General features: G+C 32.7%; 1 protein-coding gene across 1 annotated transcript; it reads left to right on the plus strand.

Moving 5' to 3' along the window:
* Nucleotides 1-7,003: 7,003 nt before the first annotated feature.
* Nucleotides 7,004-8,037, plus strand: LOC133805501 (cytosolic sulfotransferase 15-like). Its single transcript, XM_062243685.1, has one exon. It carries the CDS (start codon nt 7,004-7,006, stop codon nt 7,991-7,993), a length of 990 nt encoding a protein of 329 aa, XP_062099669.1. The 3' UTR covers nt 7,994-8,037.
* Nucleotides 8,038-10,405: the final 2,368 nt, after the last annotated feature.

Here is a 10,405-nt window from a genome sequence, read left to right on the forward strand (position 1 = left end):
CAAAAAAGAAATATATTTTAATTCAAACAAAGTAAATTAAAATTAAAAAAATGGTTTTCCTTTTCTCTCTCTCCTTCTTCCCCGTCATCATCCCCGATTCACTCTCTCTCTCTCTCACTCACTTCTCTTCTTCCTCAAGACCCCCGACTACTCCATCTTTCTCTCTCACTTTCTTTCTCCTTTCTTCTCTCTATTTCTACACCTTCAGCATAGACCCAGTCTCGAGACCCCCAACTGCATCTCTGCCCCTCCCTTACTCTCACTTTCTTTCTCCATTCTTTCATCCCTCCCAAATTCCCCTCTCTCTCTCTATCCCTTATCTACTTACCCTCACGGAGGGTTGGGCTTGTGGAGGGTCGTGGGTCGCGGATGGGGCTATGGACGGGGTTGGAGGGCTTGGGCTCGCGGAGGGTCATGGGTGGCTCAGTTTCGTGGAGAGGTCATGGGTGGCTAGGTCTTGTGAAGAGGTCTTGTGTGACGGGGAAGAGGTTTGGGTCTGGGCTCGTGGTCTTCCTTGTGCCAGATGCGGGCTCATTGGTGGGGATGGGTATTGGGCAAACGGTGGGGGCTCGGGGGCTGCTCATCGGCAAATGCCATAAACGAAGGGGCTCGGGGGTCTTGGGAAAACGGCGCAAATGACAGGCTCAGCGTCGTGGGTGGCTAGATCTCGCGGAGGGGGTGGATGGCTCAGTCTCGCAGAGGGGTCGTAGGTGGCTCAGTCTCGCGGAGGGGTTGTGGGTGGCTCGGTCTCGTAGAGGGGTCTTGGGTGGTGGCTACACTACAATAAAACTGTGCTTTCCCGACATCCAACCACAATAGTCAACTCTGTTGACTGTCGTAATTTCTTGGTACGACTCTACGCCGACAATTAAAAATTGTAGGCATAGAAACAAACGACGACAGTCAATAACTATCACCATTGCTTTTGATTATCGCTATTGACCCCAACACCAACAGTTAATTTGAAAACAATGCCGACAGTTAAAAACTGTCGCCATTGACCCCAACACCGACAGTTAAAAAATATTGTTGTTGACCCCAACGCCGACAGTTAATTTAAGAACAATGCCGACAGTTAAAAATTATCGCCATTGACCCCAACACCGACAGTTAATAAAAACTCAATACCGACAGGTATAAACTGTCGTCAAAATTCAATTAAAAAAATATCTAAAAATATAATTAATGAATAATATAATTTTAAAAATAAACTAAATTATATAATTATATTTATAAAAATGATGTATTAATTACAATATTTATAAAATATTTTACTTTATCAATTGGATAAACTTTATAATAATTTTAAAAAACTCTACAAGTTTATTAATTGTAGTTTTGTTTTTATTAATATATTCTATTTTTTAAATTAGTTTATTATATTTGAAATAATTAGTAAAAAAGAGCATTAAAAAATGCTTTATATGTGAATAGTTGATAATTTTCTTTTTAAAATAATTCTATATGTTAACATTAAATTATTATATTTGTAATGCCATATAATTTTTTTTAGTATTATTATTTTTTTATTAGTATAATTTAATAAAAATGCTTAATATAGAAAAAGTTATTAATTAATAATTTGTAATAAGTTACAAATAAGTTATTTAAATAATTTACCGAATTTATTAATAACGTATAATATTAGATATTAATAAATTATCCATTATATTATAAAAAAAAAACTACTTATTAAGTTATTTTTTAAATATTTTTTAAAAACCCTGAAGCTTTTATTTTTGAAATTAAAAAACCAAAAACTTTAACCTACTCTCCCACTCTCTTTCTCTCGTTATTTCTTTTTGCAGCCTCCTTCCTTCCCTCTCCATCTCTCAGCCCTGCTATCTCTGTTCTCTCTCAGCCTCAACCTCTCGCCGTCTCTCCCTCCTGCAGGTTGACGACTAAGGATGGCGTGCGAATAATGGTGAGTTTCGACGACAAAATATTTGAATGCGACTCGGCCAGCGTCGATGGGGGCTCTAACTTTCAATGGGGTCGGCAAAGCTGGGTTCGTGCAATGAAATGATGGGTAAGTCACTTTTTTTTTTTTTTGGGATCAATCAAAGTTGTGTAGAAGAGTTTGAAGGGTATGAGCTGTGTATAAGGAGTTCAAGATTGAGTTTCTTTTTGGTATTTTTGATTCTTGTTGAACAAAAACCGTGTTACTTACATCTCTGTGATATTAATTCTGGATCATCTTTGTTGAGGAAATATCTTCTCATTTCTCGGAATTATCTTCTTCTTTGACAAAGGATTACTTGCTATGGGAAATGTAAGTTAGTCTGAAATGTAGCTTTCGTTCCCAGTAGCCTTCTTCTTTGTTTGTATGTGTATTCCTTTTTCTTTTTGCTTATTGTTTACTTTTATTTTTTATGTAATGAAAGGTACTGTCTTAACATTGCATCATTTCTAGTCCTTTATCAATTTCTTGTCGATAGGTTTGTATTGGAGTTTTTTGTTTTTCAACGCTAATTGGGTTTTGGAAATTTCATTTTTTTAATAGCTCGAGGATGATTAATGGTGAGTTCTGTTTTGATTCAGGCTCAATTCTACTAAGCTGCCATTAAGGACTAGAAGCTTTCAAGGATTATGAAGCAGTCGGGACTGGCGTTCACTGAGGGCCAGTTGCTTAGGATTATTGAAGGGCTTGGTCCGAAGAGATGTTCGCAGACAGCAATGGTTGTAGTTGAGTGGGTATATGAAGATAAGGAAAGGGGACAAAATAAAAAGCAGGTAATTTTGATTGCTCATATGAAGATTTTGTACTGTTGTTTGTGCTTGTTCTTATGAGTTATTTTATTGTGAGATAGTCACTTTGTTCTAGAAGAGTTATAGGTTCAGAAGCTTAGATCATAATGTCGCAGTAAAATATGCGTCTAAAATGATTTGATACAAAAACAAGGTTTCTCATGGTCAGTTCCACTGCATAACTCATGAAGTTGTTCGTACTTCATAGTGAGTTGAAAAATTAATTTGGTACATAAAGTTAGTTCTTGATAGGACTTGATGATGATGGGCGTAGACTTGGTTGTGAGATTTACTGGCTCTATATTATTATAATATTTACTCTTACTTCCAATAAGTTAAAGCTAAAATACTGATATATCTTGTAGGTTTGTTTACACAAAACTCATGGCAATTCTAGGGAAAGCAAGGAAGCCAGACCATGCTCTTAATGTTTTCAATCTGATGCGTGTAATGATCAAGAACTTTTGGAAATTTTTAATTCAGATTCCACTCTGTATATGATAATGTTGGACTCTCTAACACTAGATCATCCAGGGAAATCGTCATATATATCCTGCCATGGCTGCATATCATAGCATTGCTATCACACTAGTTACTTTGTTTTTGCATATGGTGAGGGGTCTCTGGTCTTTTTTTCTTCCAAACTCTCGACACGCAGGAATTTTCCGTCTTAGTGACTTAGTTTTTTTAATATCAAACAAATAACTTATCAATTCCCACATAGGCCATTATTTATTCTCCTTTTCCTATGGGCATGTTTATCTGCTTACCTATCTCCTTTTTTTCTTTCCTATTCTGGAAATCTTGTTGATTGGCTATTTTAATTTAAGATTTGGAGTAATAAGACCTGGTTGGCATCTGCATGTGGATTATGCATGTACCCCTGAAGAAGTACAGCAGCATTTCCAGTCATGCAGGACGATAAACAGAGTCACAATTCGCACAGCAAGTTTGGCCAACCAAAGGGTTACGCTTATGTGGAATTTGTCGAAGTAGAAGCTATTCAGGAGGCAATCCTTCTGAATGAATCTGAGCTACATGGCCGCCAATTAAAGGTTCACATCATCAATACATTTTTTTTTCTTTTTACTTTAAACTTCAAGTATTGGAACCGTGTATTCAACTGGACAAGATCTTTTAATTGTATTAGGTTTTTTTAGTCTGCTGGTTGCATTACGATAGCATAAATAATGTGAGTTATTATTCTTCTCCCACAACTATTTCTTTTTGTTAGTAGCATCGTATTATTCATGAGTTATTATTAAGTTGTGTTTTATGTGTGAATCGTTTGTCAAGTGGTTGTTTTCATCTAGTTTTGCTGTATTTATTATTTTTAGTAATAATACAAGATGGGTGTTTTGATTTTTGCTGCTTTATTATTTTTTTTATAGAAAATATAGTGAACTAATAGTTGTGTTGAGAATCAGTGTCCCATTCTTTTAGTTTAGGTTTGATGATTGCATGTAGTGCCTTTTTGTATGAACTTGCATAATATTTAGTTAACCATATTGGACTATTAGAAATTTGTTTGATTGAATTTGCATGTTGGAAGTATGATAATCAGTGATTCATGAAATAAGTAATGCGAGATTGAATTATTATACAGTTGAATATGAAGGTTGTATTGAGATACAAACTTATTAAGTATATGGGTTGTATTGAGATACAGACTTATTAAGTATGTTTTTATGTGTGAAAGAAGGAAAATATATTACCTAATTTTGAATTAAGTATACTACTATAAAATCAATTTTGGCTGGACCATGATGTATTTTTTCTCTTCTCATTTGTTTTTGGCTTTTACTTGGATCTTTAATGGTTTTTGTTTTGTTTTAATATGTGTGTTGGTGTGTACGTGTGAACTTTACTATGTTTGGCTATATGGAGACCTTTCAAGAACGTTATTGGCTCCTAGAGTTGGAAAATGAAAGACAATCATGACCTAGCAATTACATAGTAAAATATTTATATATATATATATAGAGAGAGAGAGAGATGGAGAGAGATATTTAGTAAAATAGTCAATTGTCCTCGTCAAACATCGTCATTAGAGTGCGGCTTTTATATCATGGATCATGAAGTGCTATTGCTTGAATGAGACACTCATGCGATGACTAACTAGTAATTTAAGTGTATTTATAATTATTGAACTACAATTCTATTGAATTTAATTTTTGACTTAGTTTTTTATTTTGTGTTTTGTAGTATGGTGGGAAGAATACATATACACTTAGCGAAATTAATGAAACTCGAAATGAATGGGCGGGCAAGCTTCTTGAGTGAACGAGTCATAGCTAGAGTAACTTTTGAAATTAGAATTAAAAAGTATACTAATTGTAGTTTTTAGTCAGCACTTACATAGTTATTGCAAAGTGCATATTTTGATATTGTAATTTTTAGATTTGGAACATACTGAGTTCTATTGATTTTGTCTGCCAGTTTATTCTGTTTGAACTATATTGTAATTACACATAAAATTATGAATGAATATAATAGTTGAAAATAGAGAAATTAAAAAAACTTCCATATTCTACATGGGACATCGATCTCCAAAAAACCGTCGTCTTATGCATTGCAGGGAACGATGCTTGCATATAAATTGTCATTTCATGTACTGCAGGAGGATGACACTTGAGTAGGAACTATCGTCTTATTTACTGTAGTGGATGACGCTTGCATAGAAACGGTCATCTCATGTACCACAAGAGACAACGTTTGTATATGAACCATTGTCTCATGTATAACAGGAAATGACACTTTTATTTAAACCGTCGTTTCATATTTTACATGGTATGACATTGCATGAGACGACGGCATTAGAACCGACATACGAGAGTCCATACGACGGTTTAAAACCATCGTCCCATGTCAATTTTGTAGTAGTGTTAATTACTTTCTCTTTAGTTTTTATGATGTTAATTGAGAAAGTAAGTGCTACTATTAGACGCTTACGTCGATTCTTAATGAATATATCTACTTTGTTGCTGTTATTAGCACCCAATTAGTCATATGAACACACTTTTGACTTTAAGTATCTTCTTATTCCCATTAAAAAGATGACAATGGCAGCACTATTCTATACTACCATTAGCTGTCTGTTTGACATAACTTTGATCTAGATCGAAAAAGAAAAAAAAAAAAAGAGAGAGAAAACAAGAAAGAAAACAGAAAAATATAAGGAAATGGCCAGTTTTAGCAACGTGGCATAAGAAAATGTTTGATCTAAATAGTACTTCTATATGCTGATTGAGGTTACTATATATTATATATGTATATGTCTTCTCTCACATGCACTATTTTGCTTCACCTAACAATTATAAATCTTGGGCCCTATAGCTGCATTGCTTTAATTTTCCAATATTATTTTAATCAGAATTTCATACAGTACCTAGATACCTGCTAAGCACCTTGCAGGTGATGCTTGTTTCTTACATTTTTCTTTTTTTTGTTCAAGTATTATTCATACTAATTTTTTGTATTATTATTATTAGGGTAGGTAACCATTTGGTACTCTGTGTTTTTGCAAAGTATTATATTGATACTCTGTGTTTACAAATAATGTTCATTTGATATCTTATATTTTGAAATCGTATATATTTGGTACCTTGTATTTTAAAATTGTATATATTTGGTACCCTAAACTCAAATTTAATCAATAAAATTTTACTAATTTAATCAAATTACTATCAATCATACGAATTACAAATTATATATAACTACTGACAGTTTTGTCATATTGACAAAATTTTATCAAATAGGATATCAAATATCTATATTTTCAAAATACGGAATACCATATGATCATTATTGAAAATAGAATGTATTAAAATGATACTTTGCAAAAACAAAAAGTATCAAATAAGTAAATTAGATGAAGATGTGCCATTAACCTCTCACAGGCAGAACTGACAGATATTTATAATGTTTGTTTAATTAGATGAAGATGAGGAAGAAAAAAAGAATAATGGACACATGACAGCTATATAAATATATATTTTTTTCTTTTATTTTTCTAGGGTTTCGATCATATAATTTAGTATATAATTGGTGACACACTCCCATTATTACGGCAGAAAATCTGGATATGATATCATGTATCACCGAAAGTCAGTAGGTGCATCAAAAATATTATTATTTATTTTTGTTGTTGTCACGTGAAAAGAAAATATACCATTGAATTGAATATATTTAATCGATACAATTTTTTTTCTTTGAAGGTGTAAGTGTTGAGTCAAACTTTTGTTGTGCCCTTATAATGGAAATATCAAATGTTACTGAGAAGAACAAGGAGGAAGAAATGGAGAGCGATGAGAGAGTTGATGAAACTTTGGCAAAGCTTAAAAAAGTTAAAGATCCAGTACGTGATATTTATCGCTATTGTTATCAAGGATTTTGGATTCCAGCCTTTGCATTGAAAAGTATAATATCTTTTCAAACTCAATTTGAGGCACGAGATGATGATATTTTACTAGCTTCTTGTCCAAAATCAGGTACTACTTGGTTAAAATCTCTTGTATTTGCGATTGTGAGACGTAGTATTGATTTCGAACTATGCTCGAATAATAACAGCCTTTTTTCTACTACTAATGTACATGATCTTATACCTTTTGAGATAAATAGAGAATTCACATCAATTATCGAAAACATGAAGCCAAGACTTTTGAGTACCCACACTCCTTACCCCTCGTTACCACCCTCCATCAAGTACTCTAGTTCTAAAATTGTATACATTTGTAGGAATCCTTTGGATGTATTTATTTCTTATTGGCACTTTAATCATAAGTTTTTGGGGGATAATGTGGAACCACATCATTTAGAAGAGTGCTTCAATATGTTTTGTGAAGGAATACATCCATTTGGACCATTTTGGGACCATATTTTGGGATTTTGGAAAGAAAGCTTAGAGAGTCCTCACAAAATATTGTTTTTGAAATATGAAGACCTTAAAAGAGACAATATATTTTTCATCAAAAAGATCGCAGACTTTTTGGGATATCCATTTTCAATTGAGGAAGAAAATCAAGGAGTTCCACAACAAATAGTGCAATTATGTAGCTTTGAAAATTTGAAAAATTTGGATGTAAATAAGACTGGTAGACGTCAAATTGGGTTCTCCAATAGTGCATTATTTACGAAGGGTGAAGTTGGAGATTGGGTGAACTATTTAACACCCGAAATGGCAGAGCGTGGAAAGAAGCTCATCCAAGAAAAGCTTGGACAATCTAATTTAATGTTTGATTTCTAGCTAGCTATGATTTCAATTATTTGTATTGTTTTTTCATTGTCTTAAGGTTGCAATATTTAAGGAACATCAACTTGTTCTTGTGGTGCATCTAATATTATGGATAAATATGTGTGGTACAAGTACTTTTGTTTTTCTTAATTAATTGTTATGTATCAATTCAAATATTTTAACAACAATATAGTATCACTAATGGAGATAGGGAGGCCGGAGGTGGCCATGGACACCTTAGATTTTTTTAGAATATATACTTATTTGGTACCGTGTGTTTTATCAAAATACATATTTGGTACCTTATGTTTTCAATAATGTCCATATGGTACCCTGTAATTTGAAATTATACATATTTGATACCTGGACTCAAATTTGAACAATAAAATTTTATGAGTATGACCAAATTGTCATCAATTATATGTAATTAAGTGTTTAAATTTCAATTTGAAACTCATATAATTAAGGTCAATTTGATTATATTGATCAAAATTAAATTCAGGGTACCAAATATATATGATTTCAAATTACAGAGTACTAAATGAGCATTGTTAAAAACATAAGATACCGAGTATGTATTCCGATAAAACACAAGTACCAAAAATCGTATTTACTTTTTTTTTAAAAACGATTAATGTGTATATTTATTGATATTATAGCTATTATTTAATAAATAAATAAATTATTAAATTTGACTTAGTATAAAGAATAGAAAAGACCTTTGTTAAACTATACATCATAGCCCAAAAGTAAAAAACGTAGCCCATCTAATGCTTGATCTATAAATCATAGCCATTTATATTATTTGGTCTTTTGACAATTTGTATTGCTTTCATCCATCAAAACTAGGGATGGAAACAAGGTGAGTAATTGGTGAGGGTGCTCTTTCTGCCCCCATACCCATTAACTATTTTAATCTCCGTCCTCGTATATTTTTGGCCGAGGTCGGGACGAGGAATTCCCATTGGGGTGGGCAATTCCCATGGGTGCTCATTTATTAAAAAGTAAACTAAAATAAAATGTAGACTACCTAAAATTAATATATATTACACAATATTAATAGTTCAAAATATTAAATACTATCCAAAATAAAATTAAAAATCTTGAAAAAAAAATTAATATGCTAGAAAATTCATAAAGAAACATGCAAAATAAATAAAAAATTAAACAAAGCCTCGTTGAGGCAGGGAGTGATATCACCATTCTTACCTCATTTAATATTCGAGGATAAAAAATGGCTCCCGTCCCTGCCCCACTACCCGTTTAGGCGAGATATCCCCACCCCATTAAGGGCAGGTCCCCGTGGGGCCCGATCCTCGTGAGGAAAATTTCTATCTCTAACCAAAACCTGCAAAAATGGAGTCGTAACCACTACAACATGCAATTTCAATCTCAACTCAATGATTTTATTTTTGTGTCTAAAGCTCTCATCTTCGGTAATTTTAAACAGCCAAAAGTATTTAATTTCTCATTATTAGGTAAATCAAAATGAACTATTTTATTGTATTTAACAATATCAAATTTTTTTTTTTTTTAAACTACTTATGAATTGTATATATTTAATGCCTTTGAAAAAAAAAAATATTTTGTCGTTTTAAATTTTTATTTATTATTCATATTCACATACACTACAAAAAACCTGACTTTTGCCATTGCAAATTTGCGCCGGCAAAAGCCCTATGGGTTTTACCGACGCAATTTTGCGTCGGCAAAAAGCAACGACGTACCCCCATCGATAATAACACTTTTGCTAACGCAAAATGTAATGTGCCGGCAATTGTATCTTTTGGCGACGAAAAATTGCGCCGGGAAAAATAAGGATGCACCGGGGAAAAAATTTGTCGCATTATTGTGGAAAACACTTTTAACGGCGCAAAATTGCACCGGCAAAGATGATTCTTTTAGTGGCGCAAAATTGCGCCGGCAAAAGATGTGCCTTTTAGTGGCGCATTTTTGCGCCGGGAAATGTGTATTAATGTAGTGACACATTTTTGCGCCAGTAAATGTTGAGACTTTTGCCGACGTAATTTTGCGCCGGCAAAGGTATTTTTTAAATAATTTTTTTGATAATATTACTAATTTTATTTTCAATATATTAATATTAATTAATAAATTTCAATTTTAATATATTAATAATTATTTACTTTTTTAGCAATATTATTTAATTAGAAATAAAATTAAAATTTTATAAATAAATAAAAAAATTATAACCATTAATATTTATTGTCTCCATTAAACATGAAAATATAAAAGTAGTTTAGTAAATTAAATCTCTAATAAATTAAACTTTAAATAAATAAATAAAAAAGTTCTACAAATGTGTACTGCCCTCCTCATCATCCCTGCCCCCGTGAGCATCATCGTCCTTGTCTTGTTACACCAAGATTTTGAGCCTTGAGAATTATGATCTCGAAAGCTGGATTC

This window comes from Humulus lupulus, chromosome X (genome assembly GCF_963169125.1).
Source record: "Humulus lupulus chromosome X, drHumLupu1.1, whole genome shotgun sequence".
Classification (NCBI taxonomy): Eukaryota; Viridiplantae; Streptophyta; class Magnoliopsida; order Rosales; family Cannabaceae; genus Humulus; species Humulus lupulus.